The 21205-nt window shown below is 37.8% G+C and overlaps 1 protein-coding gene across 5 annotated transcripts in view; it reads left to right on the top strand.

The window, feature by feature from the left end:
* Positions 1 to 21205, top strand: part of AUH (AU RNA binding methylglutaconyl-CoA hydratase) — a 114910-nt gene that overhangs the window by 45058 nt on the left and 48647 nt on the right. For 2 of the 5 annotated variants that reach the window (XM_080373163.1, XM_080373161.1), the window contains 2 exons: positions 6782 to 6874; positions 7795 to 7851. The exons of 1 other annotated variant lie outside the window; for it this stretch is intronic. In XM_080373163.1, coding sequence (XP_080229289.1) covers positions 6782 to 6874; positions 7795 to 7851 — 150 coding nt within the window. The remainder of the gene's footprint in view (positions 1 to 6781; positions 6875 to 7794; positions 7852 to 21205) is intronic. 2 more of the 5 variants (XM_080373164.1, XM_080373162.1) reach the window with 1 other exon arrangement.

The following is a 21205-nucleotide window of genomic DNA, read 5'->3' as shown; positions in this document are numbered from 1 at the left end:
AAATATTTTCTTTATTTGACATTTTCACTCTATGATGTGACTTCTGTTGCTTTCCTAATGCAATTAATGACCCATTAATTATGGAATCTACACATAAGTGTTTTGTTGTGTTTAGACATTTTTGGGGCATGTAACCATTCTTTTTATTAATTTGAAGGCTCTATTAATATTACTACTTCTAAATAAATGCACTAAGAAACAGAGAAAGAGCTTTCTTACCTGTAAATTACAAAATTGTCCTTGGGAAGGTGCTGGAACAACTGGTCCTGGAAACTACTTCTGGGCACATGAGGGACAAGAAAGTCATCGGTTGTAGTCAGCATGGTTTCAGAAAAGGGAAGTTATGCTTCACCGGCCTTATAACTATGATGGAATGACTTGTTTGGTAAGTGAGGGAAGAGCAGTGGGTATTGTCCCTCTTGACTTCAGTAAGGTTTTTGACAAATGTCTCATATAAGATTCTCATAGAGTAACTGATGAGCATGGACTGGATTAACAGACATGGAATTGGATTGAAAATTGGCTGAATAGATGGCTTCAGAGGCTCGTCATCATCAGCATGAAGTCTACCTGGAGGCCTTTAGCTAGCAGTTTGTAGCCCAGGGGCCAATACTGGCTCAGTCTTATTCATTAACAATCTGGATGACGGGACAGAGTGTACCCTCAGCCACCTTGCTGATGATATAGAAGCAGAAGGAGTCGCTGATGCACCAGAGGGTTGTGCCGTCATTCAGAGGGAGCTCAGCAAGCTGGAGAAATAGGCTGACAGGAACCTCATTGTGTTCAACAAAGGAAAGTGCAAAATCCTGCACCTGGGTAGAAACAACCCCATGCAGCAGCACATGCTGGGGGCTGATCTGGAAAGCAGTTTTGCAGAAAAGGCCCTGCAGGTCCTGGTGGACACCAAGTTGAACATGAGACAGCACTGTGCCCTTGTGGCAAAGGAGGCTGATGGTAACCTGGTCTGCATTAGGAGAAGTGTTGTGAGTAGGTAGGGGGAGGTGATCCTTCCCCTCTCCTCAGCACTGGTGAGGCCACTGCTAGAGCACAGTTCTGGGCTCCCCAGTGCGAGAAAGGTGGAGCTATTGGAAAGAGTCCAGCGAAGGGCCATGAAGATGATGAATGGACTGGAGCATCTCTCCTATGAGGAAAGGTTGAGCAATCTAGGACTGTTTGGCCTGGAGAAGAGAAGGCTCAGGAGGTGACCTCATGTCTATGTATCTATATATCTATATATCTGTCTATCTATATATAAACCAAAATATACCTATCTCTCTCTGAATGGGAGGGTGTTAAGAAGATATAGCTAGGCTATCTCCAGTGGTGTCCAGTGACAGGACCAGAGACAATGGGCACAAAATGGAATATAAGAGGTTCCTCTTGAACATCAGGAAACACTTATTTACTGTGAGGGTGATAGAACAGACACAGGTTACCCAAGGAGGTTGTGGAGTCTCCCTCCTTGGCGATCTTAGAGAGCCACGTGGATATGACCTTGAGCAGCCTGTTCTAGGTGACACTGTTTGAGCAAAGGGTTTGGACAAAGTAACCTTCAGAGGTCTTTTCCAGCCTCGACCGTTCTGTGATTTAAAGGTTTCTCATGTGCTGTAGGCATATGTAGGCAGATATTTGCCATGCTTTCTTAACCTGCTTGAGTTAGATAATGAATTGTGGAAGTTTTTATATATCCCTCAATTTATAGCATACTTTCATTCAGTAATCCATATAATACAGTATGCAGGATTTTTTGAACAATTCAATCTCCTTGCTTCATGTTTTATGAAATCCATCATTGAAAAGCAAAAAAATGAGCTGCTGGAAATGCCCCCTGAAGTTGCTTGTCCTAGTAAGCTGTGCATTAACCAGCCTTATTTGTCAAATAATCAGAAATGCACATGTAGAATAAATAGGTTGGACTATCTATTTCTCCATTTTGTGGGAATTCAGTTGTGATGTCATGTAAATCTGAATTATCTTCCTCCTTCTGTCTTAGTTGGAGACCCACATTTTTTGAAGGAAGCAAGAGTACTCTCAGTACTTTCTTTTTAGTCAGTAGTGGGAAACAAGAATGCTTCTTAAACCATTGGCTGTCTGTTGATAGTTGAAGACAAGTCAGGCTTATGAATCTGGTTCAGTACATACTAGAGGTAGTGACTAGTTTCTGATCTACATCTGAGTAACTGTTCTTTCTGAAGATTGATTGCCAGAATATTGTCACTGAAGTAATAAGAGAGATGAACAATAAGGACTTTTTTTGACATTGTCCAGGTATAGGAGCACAACAGAGGAATAGCAGGGGGAGTTAAGGTGACTGTCTTTCATTTTACTGTTTCTTATCAAATGCTTGAAAAAGCACACTTTAAAGTGGGGCTCTATTTGAATGTTCCTAAATACCAAACTGACTGCCGTGGTTTGTTGAATTGAAAATACTTGTCCTAAGCTGTAAAAGAGTACATCAGAAATAGAAGCTAAGTACATCTAAGGGACCATATATAATTTTGCCTTGTTAAGGACTTAATGGGCTTCCATGGTGTTTTCTGATTCATGGGAGTTGTGAACTACAACTGCTGCTGCAGTATCAGTGCAGACTTTTTACCTTAAAGTAAAAGAAACTGAAATCTAAGTTTGTTGGACTAATTCTTTAATAATGACTCCTATATCCTAGCTATAGGAAGGAATACTGCAGGTGTTCTTCAGGGTTGATTGAACTGCTGTCAGGCAAATACATAGTTCTCATAGAAAGCTTGTTGACATGTGAACAGCCTAGATCTCAAAATTTTGTGCCTAGCTTGAAAATGTTTTTTCTTTTTCTGTATGTTGTACAGTTGCTAACAGAAAATACTACAGGTATAAACTTACTTAGCAAGCAAGGAAGCCACTCTTAGGAGGTCGGTCTTTTTGATTTGATATGTTCTAAATCGCTAACATTTTTTTCTCTCTGAGTGTCATGTATTTTAAGTTAATCAATCTGGACAAGTTGATGTAGGTTGACCAGGAACACAAATCACAAAATCTGGAATTCTGGATGACTGTGTTATTCTTCCTCAGCCCATTTATTTCAGGAACTCTCAGTAAGGGACTAGTAATAGTGATAGGTCTTTTGACCCCTTGGACACTGTCTAAAGAATATGTTTATTGCCTGTTATGTAAAGTCTACTGTATGTAATGTTTCATAAAGGCAAGGCTACTTCCATGTATAAATTGTTGCCATTTTGTTTTTACTGTATTTCTTTATTTGTTCTTCATACTTTTTCCTTCCTTTTTTCTCAATGTCTATGGAAAGTAGATTTTTCCTAGTTGATCAGACCATTTCATTGTCTATGAGTAGTGAGAAAGTGAGGTTTTGCAGGAATGGAAAAAGGCTGCTGCTTGGTAGTTACTAAGAAAATCTCAAGTGTAATTCAGTTTCCTGTCAGATGATATCTTACATTTCTGTAATTTTGTAAGAACTTTTAAATTAGTCAGAGGACTAAATAGTCACACACAATTCAGGTTAATATAATCCAGGCAACTTTGACTTTCTATTTGGGGAATGTTGGTGTCTGCAGTATATGAATCAGCTGTGTGGACTTTGTGACACATCTGAGAAACTATTTTTGGTCATATCCTCCAGACCTGGTGCTTGTATTCTTACGCTGGTCTTTCATTCATCATATAATCATCTTTAAGCAGAAAGGAAATCCCTTGTTAGTCACTAGCTACTTTCATGTAGAAAGTCACTTAAAGATGAAATAACAATTACCAGCTTCAAAACAGTTGTGATTTTTTGAGATTACTTCCAACACATTACATGTGTTTTTATATGCTTAAATGCAATGTCCTCCTGTGACATTCTGTACTGATGACAAAATTGTGGGAGAGTTTAGCTTACTCTACTCTTCATGTCTTTAAGTAATGGAGAGTCACAGGTAAGCAGGAGTCATTCCAAGACTACAGAATGCATCTGATCAGCCTTTTCTAAAACTACATGTAACATATTTACCAGGAATGCATTTCTGAAGTTGAATTGAAGATCCACAGTTACTACAGAGTAGGAAACAAGCCCATTTCTTTATATTGTTGTATAACATATTTTCTAACTTTTGTTTGAGCTTTTTATGGGTTTATTCGACTTAATTAGCTGCATCGTGTTACTGTTTAGTTTCTCTTATTGAAGTTTTTGTATACCTTTATTTTCTTAGTTCTTCCATTTACCTGTTAGTCACTCCACCTGTATCATGTCTTGAACGGCCAATAAACATCCTTTTATACAGGTTGTTTTGCCTTCTGTTCCAGCAGGTTATTCCTCAAATAATACATAGAAAATATTTTGATTTGCTTGTTCATGTTTTTTTTCTTCTTCAGCTAGTCTGTTTCTTCTGTGATCTCAAATACAGAAATACATTTTTGTCTTATATCTGGCTTTGTTGCTGATTTAGGACTAACATATGCTGAAATGGGCCCTTCTTTTTCTTTACTGTACTTGGAACCTTCCTGTTCTGTAATATCATTAAACATCGATGTTATAGTAGGACATGAGTATTGACTTTTGCTTGGGACACTTGTTTTATATTCAGAATGGAAGTGTATCTACATGCTTTACAATAAAATAGATGTGTGAAGTAATTCTTTATGAATTCATTGCGTGAACTGGCTTATTATTTAGTGTCCTTTGTATTCCACACATTGATGTGCTACAAGAATTCAGTGCAATTCTCTTGACTACAGTTCAATGCTGCTTATTACTTGGTCTTTTTTTAACTGCTTCTAACAACATGTATCTGTGTACATGGTCTACTCTTATCTGTATGTTGTACACTCTAGTTGAATTATTTTGTTTCTTATAGATCTATTTCCAATTCTGTTTGGGGACTTCACTATGCAGCTCACAATTGCACATTGATAAACCCATACCAGATTTAGAATCTAGCACCAATGATTATTAGTACAATTGCTTGAAATTTATATCTGTTATTTAGACCGTGACAAAAAATGTGAAATATTAGAGAATGAAACCACTGGGCTTCTTGGCAAAGCTTTAAATGGTCCTTTTCTATCACTCACCGCAAATAAGCCTTGCCATGTAGAATCATTGTGGAGGTTGACCTGTCAATTTACATAATTCATGGTTCCTAAAATGTGAGCGCATACAACTCAGTTAAGTTTACAGGGCGTAATTTGTCAAACATCATATCAGTTTTTGTTATGAGCTGAACAGTTTTGGAAGTTGTGTATTAGAACTATGCAGATAAACATGAACAAGTGTCTTTTGTACTACAAAACATGAATGTTCCAAGAAGTTTTACCCTTGGTAACAAGTTCTGGTAGCTTAGAAACTCAGCTTATGATCCAAAGCAATTGCCAGTTTATCTCTGTATTGCTTTTTCTGATGCTTCACAAGAACATATTAAAAGGATTAATTTCTTTAATTATTTTGATAGGTATGCACAGAGCTACTGTAAAGAATTTGTATTTTGCCTTTGATTCATTGTCAAGTTCCATGTCAAGTGATCCTTTAAAATTAATATCCTTTGGAAGTGATGATTCCTACACATGGTATCAAACTGCTTTTTCTCCCTTTGATTTTCAAAATTTAGTATTTCTTGATAGGAGTGCTGGCCGTAATTCTTGAAACCAAGCCATTTTGCAATACTCTCTCTGTAAGTTTTATTTCTGTGTGGAATAGTCTACTTGAATTGTACTATAGCTACATTTGGAAGTTACTTATCATAGGGAAAGTAGTCTGCCTTTGAGTACTGCAAAAGTTGTTTAAGTAGTGCTCCAGATTCTGTTTGCTAACCTCTGAGAAATGGAACGTGCATGCAGGCAGTAACTGCTGGGAACTACAGCTGATAATGACCATGCCTTCATGTTCAGGCAAATTATTCTTCATTTTCCTATGTCAAAGTCACATTCTTTCAAGAGAAATGCTAGCTGTGTCAGCCTTGATCTTGGATTGCAAGACTGTTTGGCAAATTGATTATGGTGACAAGGTTATGAGTTTCGGTCAACAACCTGGCCCTGCTGGAAGTGAGAGTTGCCTTCCCTTCTTACCTTCCTATATAACTAAGAAAAAGTACATAGAGAAAGAGGATACATTTTTCATCACACTTCTTTGAGTCTGTGGTGAAGGGGGAAGGAGAGAACATAAATTTGTTGGAGGTGAAGAGCAGTACTGTAAGCTGAATGTTTAAATCACTTCCCCATGTCAGAATGCTGATATTAAATTAAATACAAACCATGCTACGGTCACACAGGGCTCTGACACTGCTACCTGTCATGTGTACTGGCAGCATGTGCATCTGTTTATCACACTGAAAACTTCCCCAGATTCCATGAAGCTGATAACTGCTGCTTTACAGGAGAAAAGGGGCGATAGTGGTGGCCACACCATGTCTGGGAATATTAAGACACAGCTTCCAGCTATGCTAGCATCACAGACGGTTATGATAAGACATCTGTATTTCAACTGGGGTTGTTTGTGTATGTGCCTTTTTTTAAGTATTCCTGGTTTATTCTTTACCTATCACTGCTATGTATGTTTTTGGAGTTTACTATTCAGATTTTTGTCAGAAGTGAATGGAAGCTAGAGAAAAAGGCTTACAAACCTATTCAACCACAGTGTGATTAGAAGGAGGGTCAATGTTATTGTCAGTGTTGCTGAGCAACCAGTTTTTGTCCCAGCTTTGTTTTATGAAACTTGTTTCCCATAGCATGATGGTACTTAAAACAAAATGTAATGAAATGGTGTTTCAGAGGTGTTCTTTACGAGGCCAATATTAACTGGTACTTTCTTTTTCAGCAAATCTGCCTGTACCTACTATTGCTGCAATAGATGGAACTGCATTAGGTGGTGGCCTAGAACTTGCGTTAGCCTGTGATATAAGAGTGGCAGGTAGGTGTGAATCCTTTTTATAGAACACAGGATTATTAGTGTTGCAGATGGCTTGAATAATCCTTATGTTGGCAACAATCTTATACAACTTAATTTGTGTTTGACATTTTTATAACCAATTATTTTAAAGGGATTTAGCAGAAACCTGTCTAAGTACTTAATTTCAAACAACTTACCACTGATAGCTGGATTGTTTTTGTTACATGTTTTATATTCTTATGACCTTTGTTTTTATCAGTATTGTCAGAAGGGTCATGTGGTAGTTTGATATTTTATTTAGTAATAAAAGTATTCTCCTTATGTGTATTTGAAGTGTTCTAGATGGAGATCTGATTTTATTGAAACAGGTTGCAGGGAAAAAGCAAAAGTTGTTAGTGAGAGTATTATTACACAAGCAATTAAGCTGTTCTAAAAGAAAAGTGACAACAGCACTTGAAAAGAGGAACCTTGACCTATCCAGCTGTCAGAACTGTAAAGCCATTTGTTGGAAAGTAAGTGGAAACTTGGTCTTGAACAGTTGCCAGTAACTGAGGGTATATAAAGCTGTTTGACCCTTAGAGAATATTCTGTCATCTAAAGAATGCATAATAATCAGATACAGAATTCCACCCCATTTTAAAATGTTAAATAATAACAGTCTTTTAGTACTTTACGCTTTGCAGTTAAGTCTCTGTTACTCACTGTAATTGCTTGTTATGTGAAAATGAATAAGGTACAGGACTCGCTTTGATGGGAGTAGTTGAATCTTTTACTAAAGGCAGATCAGTTGAATCTAGATTTTCATAAACAGATGCTTTTTAAGAGATTTATTTATAAAGGAAATGTAATAAGTAAGCAATCTTGTAGGTCATAAGTACATATTTTGCAAAGTTTTTTTCCTATAGATTATAGCAAGAACTCATTTACATTCTGTTTTTTAGCTGCTTCTGCTAAAATGGGCCTAGTTGAAACAAAGTTGGCAATCATTCCAGGTGCAGGTATGAATGTTGTGCTTTTGTTACCATGGATAACTAAAAAAAACACATGCTCTTGGTGCTTGATTTTGGCTTGTTGTTTATGAATTTCTGCTTATTTTTACATTTCAATTAAGAATTACAGCATGTTTTAAAGCTTACTGCTCATATTACTTACCAAAAATTAATAGAAAAGTAGATTTCTCATTTTTAGGCAGTGGCACTTGTATATGATGTTTTTAATCAAAGTCTTCACCAAGTCAGTATTGAGTGATTCTGTAAATGACATGTGATGTCTTGATCGGAAGACTGAATAATTTTGCAAAGGAACAGAGGTAGAGTGTTCTCTACTCTGGAAGTAGAGAAAGGAAAAAAGGTAGAGTGTACAAAAATGGTAATTTAAATAATGATCCACTTTTACATAATGTCTGGTACTTTAAGATTAAAATTCTGTTTTTATGCTGCCTGTAAATTGGTTGCAAAGAGTTTAAAAGCTGAAAGTGTAGCTGTGAATAGATCTTTTGTCTTACCAACAGATTTTGCAGGTTTTGGGGTCAAAAGCTTCTTTTCTGTTTGGAAGGCTAGTTGTCTGGCTTTTCCTGGATTCAAGGTGAATGAAAGTTATATAATGAATAACATTTAAGAAGACCTTTGTGTTATGAAACCTTTGTTTTTATTTTATGCATAAGTCATTGTTACCTGAATTAAGATGTCTGCCTTTCTGGGGAAAGGGCAGTAACTTGAAAACGAGTGCATCCCTGTGACCCCCACCTAGCTTTGACCTTCTTATCTGGAACTTCTGGGGAACTTTCTACCCTTTCTTTCCCCATATTTTATTTCTAATCGGTGGAACCTGTTTTGAAAGCACTGTATGCAGTTTTAGTGGGACACCATGGAAGCTTGTGTAGAGCGGATAGTAAAGACTACCATAATGGGAGCACTTGTATGAACTTTGTGTAAACTATCGGGTCTCATCACTAATCTATACAATTTCTGCACAGTTTCAAATGCTCTATTATTATGTTTATTGTTGAGTTGTGATTTCAATCAATACTTTCTCCCAATCTCTCGTTCTCTGTGGTTAGAGCTACATTTTACATAAGGAAAACTGAGTTATGGTGACGGGTCTCTTTTTAGCAGTGGATAAAAATAACAATGTAGATGAATTTAAGGATATGTTTCCTTCTTGTGGTGTTGTAAATAATGACTTGACAATAAGTTCTAGTGAAGAAAAATACAGAAAATGATATTGTTTTTCTTGGCAATTTCCTCCCTTGATCTTCCCACTCCACCCTCTCCTAAGGAATTCTACAGGACAGTATGGGAGACATGATCTCCAGTTCAAGAAATTCAGGTCAAGTTCTCCATATGTTCTTAGTATTCAACTTGCTAGGTTATCTCATGTCTGCTTGTCTTCATTTAATTATAGATGTTTCAAACTTCTAACACTTTCACCTTAAAATGCTAGGTGAATGATTCATTATGAGTTTCATTCAGAATATTTTATTCCTATTCAAAGACTGAGGTTTGAAAAATCTTTTTTTTTTTTTTTTCTGTCCTAAAACAATGATTTGGGTATATGTCTTCAGCTCCTTGAAAATACGACAGATTTCACCATCTTATAATGCCGTTTAAACTTAAAACATTTTGGTGTATGTTCAGTGATGAATTTTTTCCCTATTCTTATAGCCTTTCTGAGGACTCTCTTTGCTAAGTGTATTCAAGCTTATCACAACTTTTTCCTGATTAGCCTGTACTTGCACCAATCTGCTGAGCAATGATGTTTCAGCCCTTTTTGGCTCATAGTAACCGATCATGTGTTATGTCATCAGAGGGTGAAGAATGAGTGAAGAAATTTTGCATATGCCATTTAGGCAGAGAAGCCAGATACGACTCCTGGAACCATAGGCTTCATGTGTTAATGGAATATTTTCTTCTAGTGCTGACTTAAACCTGCTGTGAGCCAAAGCAGGACTGGGCAGTGGAGCTGAAAACAGCACTGTAGCCATCGAGAGGCTTCAATACGTTTCTGCGGCCATCTAATAAAACTGAAACACACTGACAAAATGTGTTGCTTCTTTGAAGGAAGTCCCTCCAGCATGGCAAGCTATTGCTGTTTTTATTTCTGTTCCATCAGCTGCCACGAGTGTGTGGTAGATGTACAGATCCTAACTTGGGTCACAATTAGCATGAGTGTTTGAGGCTGTATGAAAAACTATTTTCCATTTTGCTTTTTTAACCCCCCAGGACGTTACTCTGAAGAGGTTATGTTAGAAGAATATTAGTAGAATTTAACAGTATTAAAATACAGATTCAGGGCAGATCAGCTATGAAATTTTGAACCTTGTTGTATGTTATGTTTTATTCCATCCTATTTTGAAATGTGGTCATCGAAAGACCCAGTCAGCTGCTGTCTAGTGACCAACGAGTTTTAAAATATATTTCCCAGGTGTGAGAAATTTTGCTTTTGAATATGCACATAAGTACTGTAACCTTCTAAAGGCTAAGGTCCAGCAGCAGTTAGTTGAATTCTGGTTAATAAACTAAAATCAATTGTTCCTTCTAAGCCTGTTGAGGGTCTCAGCCAAATAAGCATTTGGCTGTGTGCCTTAACTGTGAAAGCAGAGTGAGTATCCTCAGAAAATTCATCCATGGCAGACAGCAGAGCAAGACTAAGTGGGGTGACAACACTGCCTCCTTTTACACAATAGCTTTGTGCACAGACCAGCTGCTCAGGTTGTGAGGCAGAAGGATTGATTCTTCTGCCTTCAGAAATTTAAATCGAATTCTCTCCACTGTGAAAACAGCCTTAACTGGCAGACTGTGAGCTAGGGAAAGTAAAAAAATCTTTCCATTTTTCCTTTTCCAATACATCCCACTGTCTAGTAAAGAAGTCAAGATTCAGAGAACTAAGGGAAATGTGTAACAGACAGAAAATGGCTTGGTAAAATCAGCACTGGGAAAGTTACCTGAGGATTAATATTGACGATTTTTATTTTCTGAAGAGGGTCTGCCAATCCCTATTCATTGCACAAGTGCTCTTACGCCACCACAACAATCATTTATCATAGAATCATAGAATTGTTTAGGTTGGAAAAGACCTTTAGGATCGTTGAATCCAACTGTTAACCTAGCACTGCCAAGTCCACCACTTAAACCATGTCCTTAAGCACCACACCTCCACATCTTTTAAATACCTCCAGGGATAGTGACTCCACTACCCTGGGCAGCATGTTCAATGCTTGACAAAACTTTTGGTGAAGAACTTTTTCCTAATATCCAATCTAAACCTCCCATGGTGCAACTTAAGGCTGTTGCCTCTTGTCCTGTTGCTTCTTACTTGGGAGAAGAGACTGACAACCCATTTTGCTGCAACCTCCTTTCAGGTAGTTGTAGAAAGCAATAAGATCTCCACTGAGCCTCCTTTTCTCCAGACTGAACAATCCCAGTTTTCTCAGCCACTTCTCATAAGGCTTGTGCTCTAGACCCTTCACCAGGTTTGTAGCCCTTCTCTGGACACACTCCAGCACCTCAATGTCTTGTAGTGAGTGGCCCAAAACTGAACACAGAATTTGAGGTGCAGCCTCACCAGTGCTGAGTATGGGAGGACCATCACTTCCCTAGTGATCTGCTGGCCACACTGTTTTGGATACAAGCCAGGATGCTACTGGCCACCTGGGCACAGTGCTGGCTCACATTCATCTGGGTGTCAACCAACACCCCCAGGCCCTTTCCCACCAGGCAGCTTTCCAGCCACTCTGCCCCAGCCTGTAGCACTGTGTGGGGTTGCTGTGATCCAGGGGCAGGGCCTGGCACTTCATGTTGAACCTCATACTGTTGGCCTTGGCCCATCAGTCCATCCTGTCCAGACCCCTCTGCAGAGCCTGCCTGCCCTCGGGCATATCAGCACCATGCCCCCACAACTTGGTGTCATCTGCAAACTTACCAAGGGTGCACTTGAACCCCTTGTCCAGGTCATTGATAAAGATGTTAAACAGGACAGACCTCGATACTGAGCCCTGGGGAACACCATTTGTGCCCGGCCACCAGCTGGGTGTAACTCCATTCACCACCACTCTTCAGGCTCAGCCCTCCAGCCAGCTTTTAACTTGGTGAAGGGTACACCCGTCCAAGCCATGAGCAGCCAGTTTCTCAGGAGAATGCTGTGGGAGATGGTGTCAAAGGCTTTTGTCAAAGAAATCTAGGTAGACACCATCCATGGCCTTTCCCTCATCCCCTAATTGGGTCAGCTTGTCACAGAAGGAGATCATGTTAGTGAAGCAGGACCTGCCTTTCCTAAAACCATGCTGACTGGGCCTGAGCACCTGGTTGTCCTGTATGTGCTGTGTGATGGCGCTCAGGAAGATCTGCTCAATAACTTTCTGCAGCACTGAGGTCAAGGTGACAGGCCTGTAGTTCCCCAGATACTCCTTCTGTCCCTTCTTGTAGATGGGTTCCATTTTTGTTAACCTTCGGTTAACTGGGACCTCCCCAGTTAGCCAGGACTGCTGATAGATGATTAAAAGTGGCTGGATGAGCACTTCTGCCAGCTCCCTCAGTGCCCCTGGGAGGATCCCATCCAGCTCCATAGACTCGTGCATGTCTAAGTGCTGTAGCAGGTCACTGACCGTTTCCCCTTGGATTATGGGGATTTCATTCTGCTCCTTGTCCCCATCTTCCAGCCTGGGGGCTGGCTACCAAGGACAGGTGGTCTTACTGTTAAAGACTGAGCTAAGGCAAAGAAGGCATGAAGTTCCCCATCCTTTGTCAGCATGTTTCCCCTTGCATCCAGTAAAGGATGGATATTCTCCTCGGCCCTTCTTTTGTTGCTAGTGTATTTATAGAAAAGTTTTTTATTGTCTTTTATGGCAGTAGCCAGATTAAGTTCTAGCTGAGCTCTGGTACTTCTAATTTTCTTCCTGCATAACCTCACAACATCCTTGTAATCCCTCTGAGTTGCCTGCCCCTTCTTCCAAAGGTCATAAACTCCCCTTTTTTTCCTGAGTTCCAGCCAAAGCGGTCTGTTCAGCCAGGCTGATCTCCATCCCTGCTGGCTTGTCTTTTGGCACACAGGGACAGCCTGCTCCTGTGCCAGTAAGATTTCCTTCTTGAAGAACATTCAGCTTTCGTGGACACCTTTGCCCTTCAGGACTGCCTCCCATGGAAGTCTGTCAACCAGTCTCCTAAAGAGGCCCTCTGGAAGTCCCAAGTAGCAGTTCTGCTGACCCTTCTTAATTCTCCAAGAATCAAAACTCATTTAGTGATCACTATGCCCACAACAGCCTCCAACGGTCACATCGCCCACATGTGCTTCTCTGTTCACAAACAGGTCCAGCAGGGTGCCTTCCCTAGCTGGGTCAGGCAGTTGTCTTCCACGCACTTCAGGAACCTCCTAGACTGGTTCCTCTGTGCTGTGTTATATTTCAGCTTGTTTGCTCATCCCCTCTCTCCCTCACTTTTTTTCCCCCTGTGAACCTGGGGTCTGTTGGCCAGTTGGGGTCTAGTTTGGCTACAGGGCAGTGGTTGCAAAAAAAAGACAGTCCTTAGAATTTTATTAGAATTAGGTGGCCAGATAAAGGGAAAATTTTATTGTCCTCAGATGAAAAGTTTCAGCACGAACTAACCTATTCTTGGACATGAAAGAATGGGCACAGGAGGGAGCTTTTGTGGATGTCTTAGTTTCGGTCTGTTTCAGTCAGGACATGCCTCTCACTGGACAGCAATGAGTTCATATGAGACAGGATTTCATGGGAAACCAGACTTGATTATCTCTCTATTTTAATGAGATGCTCGTTATCAGCTACAGTTATTATAGTGGCTTTTCTCAAAGTTGTTCATTGCTAAAAGGAGTTGATTTTTCGGATCTCTTGGTCAAAAGGCTGTTTAAACAACTTATTTTCTGTGTAATCCTGTGTTCTGTACAGAACTCGGAATCATGTAGGAAGAGCCTTTTGTACAGCAAAATCATGTTCCGTCTCTTTGTTGTTATTTCTGAAACTGAAGTAAAAGGAAAGCAAACCTCTCCAATTAATGTAGTTTTTGATGTCTCTGAACTTGCAAAGGAAGTGTTTCATAGTGACAAGTTTCTCCATTGCCGAAAATTGTCTTTTGGAGCATTTGTGTCTGAAGTCCTTTGGTTTTTTACTTTGTAACTTTTTAAAGCTATTGCTATGCATGCTTTCTGATGTTTATCTCTAGGTTTTCACAATGGATGTCATACTGGCCTGTAATTGATAGATGATGCCTTGCTGGCAGGTCTCCCTTTATTTGTTAGTACCTTATTTGTGTACTACTCAGTAGTAGATCTGTTACAAGAAGATAAAAATTCTTGTAAACAACATACATAAGCTTTCTTATTCTTTAAGAGAAAGTTATAATTGGTTGGACAAGGGAAAATATTCTATGACAATAAGTAGGAAAGATGAGCACATATATAAAAAATAATTGAGTTTTCTTTATGCATTTTTTTCCATGGAAGTTTCATGTGTAAAGCTGAGGTATTGGTATATATCAACAATTATTTTTCCACAAAAAAGGGAAAATAAAATAACAGAACATAATTGAAATTAATATACTAGTGTCAGCAGATAATTTGATCCAGCTAGATTAGAACTGTAGCTACTGGCATGCGTACTTACAGCTGTCCCTCCTTTTTCATTTTTGTTTTGTTTATGGAGATATTTTAATTAGTAAGGCTTTATTCAACTAATTAAAATGAATGTTGCCTTTGTTCTTCCCTGCTCCTCCCCAAAATCACCATACTTCATTGCAGATCTGTCTTCCACTGTTTAAAGGTAAAATAAAACCCAGCATGTCATCCCTGGGATCACGCTATTCTTGATAGCATTCAGTTTAAAAGCATATTTTACCAAAAAGGCTTTAAAAAAAAAAAAAGGAAGGATAAAAACTAAATCTCCATGAAATCTTTAAAAAAAGTCTTTGTAAATAAGCATATCTTCCTTCTATATGTTAAAATTACTTTGAACATGTTTTTCCAAAGTGAAAGTTAAGCTTTGTTACATAGCAGGCTGGACTGCTCTTTGTCTTTAAAATATTATATAGCAAGAGAGTATGGTAATGGCAGCATTTTTGTGTTTTCCTCTTTCCACTTTGGTAACAGTATTGTTTTGACTGTTTTTCTAAACTTTAAAATGTATTTGGGGAAGTTGTGGTACTTGTAGATTATAAGATTATAAAAGATGATGGAGGGACACACTGAAAAATTAGTTTTCTTGCATAGGAAGAAAATGAGCATAAACGTGAAAACTAGATTTAGGTAATTATTGTGTATTTTTGTTATCTTTTAAAGTATTTGTAATTCACTTTTGGAAACTACAGAATTTATTTTAAAGCTGAAAAACCCACAATGTTTTCGATGAGGAGCATGTCAATGGGATTTCCAGATGGGGAAAACTTGTACAGAATTTGGTCTTGCTAACAGCAATACTTACACAATTCCGCCAGGTGTGAAGGTTAAATAAAATGTCTGACATTTCAAGTTGAAATCTGATGCACCTTACATTATATTGTTAACATACTCTTTAAATTTCTATACATTAGTTTCAACAGTAATACGAATAACTGCATTTGACAGATACTAAAGAAATTAAAGTGTCACCATTTGTGGTAGCATCTGAGGTAGGACTTAAAGGACTTAAAGTCTTCTGCATGTTTAGTGCAATTTTTCTGCATGTAGGTGCTACTTGATAGTTCATCATTACAGAAATATTTAGAAAGAAAAACCTGCTTATTTTGTGTAACTTTATACATCTTACTTGAGTAATTCTATACCTCTCTATTCCATCTTTATTCCTGCCCTCACTAGCCTACTCTTGTCTCCTTTACTTTTTCCATAAAGTCTCCCTAGTTCTTACATATACATTTTTTTCTCATTACGTAATGACAGCAACTGAGTGTTCTTACATTTTTGAAGTTCAGTGCTTGGTCCTATGGCATCTGACAGATTGGGAAAAAAACTCCAAGTGAAACAGATAGCTTTGAGCTGTTTTTTTTTCCAGTTAGTCTATAAAATCTCTTGTGACTTCTCTTAATTCTTCTGTTTACTTATCCCAGTCTTGTGTCAGTTTTTTAATATTGTCAAGTTCCCAAATCAAACACTGGTAGAAGACAGTTTTAAATAAGCTCCTGAATCAGCATCTTCAGCATTTCATCAATATTGTATTTAAAAATTTATTTACTGTGGAAAAACGAAGATTAACTTCTTCCTCCCATCCTCCCTCCTTCCTTCCCTCCTTCCTTCCCTCCTTCCTTCCCTCCTTCCTTCCCTCCTTCCTTCCCTCCTTCATTCTCTCCTTCCTTCCCTCCTTCCTTCCCTCCTTCCTTCCCTCCTTCCCTCCCTCCCTCCTTCCTTAATTTTTTTTTTTTTTAATGACGTGACTGCTTGAGCATTTACAATCATTTACAATCCTATTATGAATTGGTACAGTAAAAACTCTAAATTAGTTACTATGAGAACATCTATCTACTTTTTCTTCAGTCATCTGAAGTCTAGATAGCTTTATTTGCATTTTAATATTTTGTAATGTTTACTTTATGTGTCATGTTAAATAAATGGCCTGAAGTAAAAAATCACTAATAGTGTAGAAAACAGATGTTTGAACATTCACTCTTTTCTCAAAGTAATTAAACACAATATATAGATGTTACTAGAGGGGGCTAAATTGGTTCTGCTTCTGTAAGTTACGGAGAATTGTAGTTCTTACGTTTTCCTTCTCTTAAATAAAAATAAGCTGATTTTCATCAATTTTCTCCCTAGCTTTATGATCAGTTGTAATGGTGATGATGTTGAGGCAGACCTTCAACATGTCATGCAATAGTAACACCGCAAAAGCTCCATCCATAAAACTAATGTTTTGCAAACTTTATTTACAGTCTCTTATATAAATAGAATATTTTATAAGTAGTGGCAGTGTGCAGCAGAAGAGGACAGGAGAACTCCATGTCGTCAGAACTGTCCCCTGTATCTACATGAAGCATACAGTACTTACCTTTGCAGACTGATGCACAGAATAATCTGTGCATTTCCCTTTACGTGCCAGCCATAGAACACTTTCCAAAACACAGTTAGTACTTCCTACACAAAAAGGAGGAATCCAAAGTTATCATCACTGTCCCAAGTGACTGCAGTTTTTAAGAATGTTGTTTAAAATGTCGAGTTCGGTGTAAGGGATACACCACTTCTGACATTCTAGTTGTTTCTGCTAGCACAGACTGCAGAACACTTCTTTCTGACCTAAATTTGAAGATGTCTTGTTTACAAATCAGGATTAACAATCATTTGAGAATTTTCTGTATCATAAGGAGCAGCACTACATTCCCAGCATATTGTGGCTAGTTAAAGTTAGTCCTTTGATACTGCGGAGGAAGGAGGAAATTAAGCTAGGACAAAAGAAAGCCCCAGAAGCCAAGTCAAGCATTAGAGGAAGTGTGAGAGAAAGGGAATTTTCTTGGTCTTGGAAAGCAAAGCATGAATGTTCTGAGATTGGTATAATATACCTATGGAGAAACCAAACCTTAGCAACAAACAATGATTAAATGGTCTTTAGACATTTGTCATGTCTTGGGTGTATAAAAACATTGTTCTTTATATCAGGATTGGATTTTGGAGTACTGTTTTTACTAGACTTCATTCTTACATCCTGAGCAATGTTATCAGTTCTTTTCCTCATTCGCCTAGGTACATAAGTGTATTTGCTTTCATCAGTTTGAAAATTGTTTCATGAGATTGGTGGATTGCTCATTTTTGAATGACAGCCAGAAAAATGAAAAAATGTAACCAACAGTTTGTTTTCTTCCATACTCCTTAAATCATGTAGATTTAAGCTCTGTTCAGGTACTGTTTCAGTGAGCATGGGTTGTGCAATCACATTTGTGTCTTTTCCAGGCCATTTCTGTGCCATGGTAACTAAGGACTGAAGCTTTGAAAAGAAAGCAAACGTGAACTTTGCTTTTGCAACTTGGTTTTCTCACTGTAAATAGAATGGTATGACACTGAATAGAAACCACAGTTGAGCAGATTGTAACAATGTGAATGGAATTCACAGTAGATTTTATGTGTAGGTGCAAGGTAGGATATATTCACTTGGGTTTCTCAAGTGGAAAGGGCCTGGAGAGCATAAAGTAAATGGAGAAAAGAATGATCTAAAATGCTGCTAGGTAAAGAACCCTTTATTTTTTCAAAGTCAGTTAAAATTTAAAATTATCTGTATACATCCTTACAACTTATCAGGTAAATGAGTTTTGTATTCACTCCTGAGGACCCATCAGAGTTCATGAATGCCTTTGATGAAATTATTTTCCCCTTCATCAAAGTTTAGAATTAATGTTAAAAGTTATATGAAGTGTGATGTGTTTTGTGTAAGACCATTCTTTTTTACTTTGTAAAAGGACAACCCTTTACATCCCCAAACATGTCCTGAAACCAGCACGTAGTGTCTATCTCAAGCTCTCTTGTCCACTCAAAATCATGATAAAAACTTCCAACTGCACACTTTGGTGTAAAGTTTTTGTATTATTTTCTTTCACTTTCTCATTTTTAATCTTATGTGAAAAGAAAAGGAAGACTAAGCAGTAAGAATCAATTTTTCTGAGGAAGAGTGGGGCATGAGGAAAATAAAACTCTTCTGGATATGGAAAATACAGTTGCATACAATTTTCTTTTAAAAATTGCCTTACTGAAGTTTGTTTGTTTTTTTTTTAATTAAAAAAATTACATTTTGGAAATAAGTATTAGACAAATTAAACTCAGTACCTACTGATTTGTCTTACCTTTTCTAGTGGACTAGAAGCTAAAACAAAAATCCTGAACTTCGATGTTTCAGCTTCTTCCACAGTCAGCACCTGAATTTTAAGGTTCTCTACCTTCTTGTCTGGTTACTTTTCCATGTTCCTCTATTGAGGAGACTCATTGCTACTTCAGCTCATTGTCAGAGATCAAGTATTGCCTCAGATAGTGCCCTTTCTTCCTGTAGCTTCACTTATGCTCTCTACTTGGCAAAATAATACAACTTTTTCTCTACTCTTCCTATCTCTATGGTAACACAAGTGGTAAGGAGAAAGAACTCCTTAGGGAGTGTTAGCAAAGGCAGAGAAAACAGGCAGGTGAAAGTAAGAGTCTAGTACAGAAAATTATTAAACTTAAAGAAACAGTGATAAATGAAGATGAAAATGCATGAGCCAGTCAATCTGGGTTGGGAATTTATTTTCTTATTTCTGGAGGTGGTGAGGGAAAAATCAAATTTTACCTTTTAGTGATAGAATCAAGCAGAAATGTATCATTACCAACCAGCAGTGTGTGTATGAAAAACATACTAGGGCAGTGTCAGTGAAATAACAGGAATGAAGAAGATTATTCATACCATAAAGGCAATTTTGGAAGTCTTAGTTGCTGTACGTCACTGCTGTCTCTTCAATGACAGCCCAGGAAACATAAAATCCTTATTTTTGTTCTTATTTTGTCCGTAAATAAGATGTGTGGAAAAGGTGGTGAAAATACTCCTTGTAGTGTTAAGAAGCTTGTTAATCTGCATAGTGATAGATACAATTTAATACAAGATGATGAAGCTGAGACATTGGACGCTGACATACGTAGCTGATCATATTACGTACCACTTGGTAGTTTTCAGTAGTTCTGTAGAGGTGGTAAGTGAATGTGGTTTTCAGTTGAGGAAGTTGAGATAAAAAGTGTATGTAGAAGACCTGCATGATTCTCACAGTTGAGGAAAGCAACATTCATATATAGGAATCATACATCTCATAAACCACTTTGTAAGTGTTTTTAAGTGACTTAGCTTCTGTGGTGTATTCTCCCTCCCCACACCTGCCCTTTATTTTTTTTCAAGTCTACAGTTGACAGAACCTAGCTATCATACTGCTACTGTCTAGCCTGTACCTGTATTTGGGATGAAGTCTGCAAGAAACTGTAGTTCTCTACAGAGATTGCACAAAGAAGCAGAGACAAAAGGCGCAAGCGAGAAAGATGAGAAAAGATATGCACACTGATAAGAGGTTACTGACAGAGGAACAAGACAGGTTGGAGGTACAAACCTGAGGATTTACTTTTAATAAATGAGGAAAAAGAAATAAGATGCTGAAACTTCGCTGTAGATTCTCTTAAAGAAATAGTTTATTAAGAAAAAAGGAATCAGTATGAGTTTTAGAAACATATCCATTATCCTAGTTTTTTGTTCTGTTTGTTTTTTCCCAGATACTCCCACAGTATTTTTGAAACTTAATGATGGGTATGTCCTTCCAAAATTTAGTTACAAGTCTTTATGTCATTATTTGGTCAAAATTTCCATTTACATCAGTGTTTGTCAGAGTAAGACTACAAAAACCTATGATCATCTTTTAGGATTTGTTTCAGTAGTAATGAATCCTGAGGGAATCTGGAGGAAGAAAGAAAACCCAAAATTTTGAGGAGATTAAATGAGCAATATGTTTCAGTCTTGCAAATTCTGGACCTCTTGTCTAAGTCTGTGCAAGTGACCCTTACTGTGCATAGCACACAGAGCAGAGTTCCAGTTTAGTCATTGGCATGTGTTAGTAAGGACTTGTGTAAGCAGGGATTGCTGAGTGAAATTAATGAATTGCATTACTTATGTCATGTTCAAATCTGGTTTATGAAATAATGTTGTGGGATTTTTGGCAGTGCAAGAGTAGTTTTTGTACAGTATTTCAGTTTACCTTCTGCAGTTCACTTGATTAGCGCATGGAAAACAATTTACAGGAAGCAACAGGCTTTGGAAAGATGCGAAGAAGATGAAATATCTTGACTGTGTATTGTTATTAAGATTCCCCTCTTCAATATGTTTCCATCTTAATATAGATGTTACTGGGGGTGAAGAATTGGGAGTGGGGCTCTGGAGTACCAGCTGGAGTATATAAATGGGGGCTAGTATAGACGCAACAATGCTTGGTAAGTTCCTAAAAATTATGTTGACAGCTGTTGAGCTCATCCATACTCAGTGTGTTTTTGAAGAGAAGCCAAGGAATTTTTAATCAAGGAAGATTACTGAACAGATTACTGTGTGCTGAATATTTAAAAATAGACTTACTTTTATTAGTAAAAACTCTTTGTTTAAGCCTGAAGTGTTACATTTTTCACTGAAAATGCCAAAGCTGTTTTGATTTAAAACAGTATTAAATTATTATGAATGAGATAGAAAGAGATAATGAGATGGAAAGAAGGTAATATTTATTCTGTTTAATCGGAATGTTCTATAGGAATCTCAGCATGAGTAATGTAAGAGCATTTTAACTTTAAACTTTAATGGATCTCAGACTGTGGCATTTTGGGGGGAGAGAGGGTTTTTAGAGACCAGTTAGACTGGAAAATATATGATTTAAAGAAAATTTT

This window comes from Falco punctatus (genome assembly GCF_963210335.1).
Source record: "Falco punctatus genome assembly, chromosome: Z".
Classification (NCBI taxonomy): domain Eukaryota; kingdom Metazoa; phylum Chordata; class Aves; order Falconiformes; family Falconidae; genus Falco; species Falco punctatus.
The sequence above is the reverse complement of the archived record's forward strand: the minus strand, read 5'-3'. Positions and strand labels throughout refer to the sequence as shown.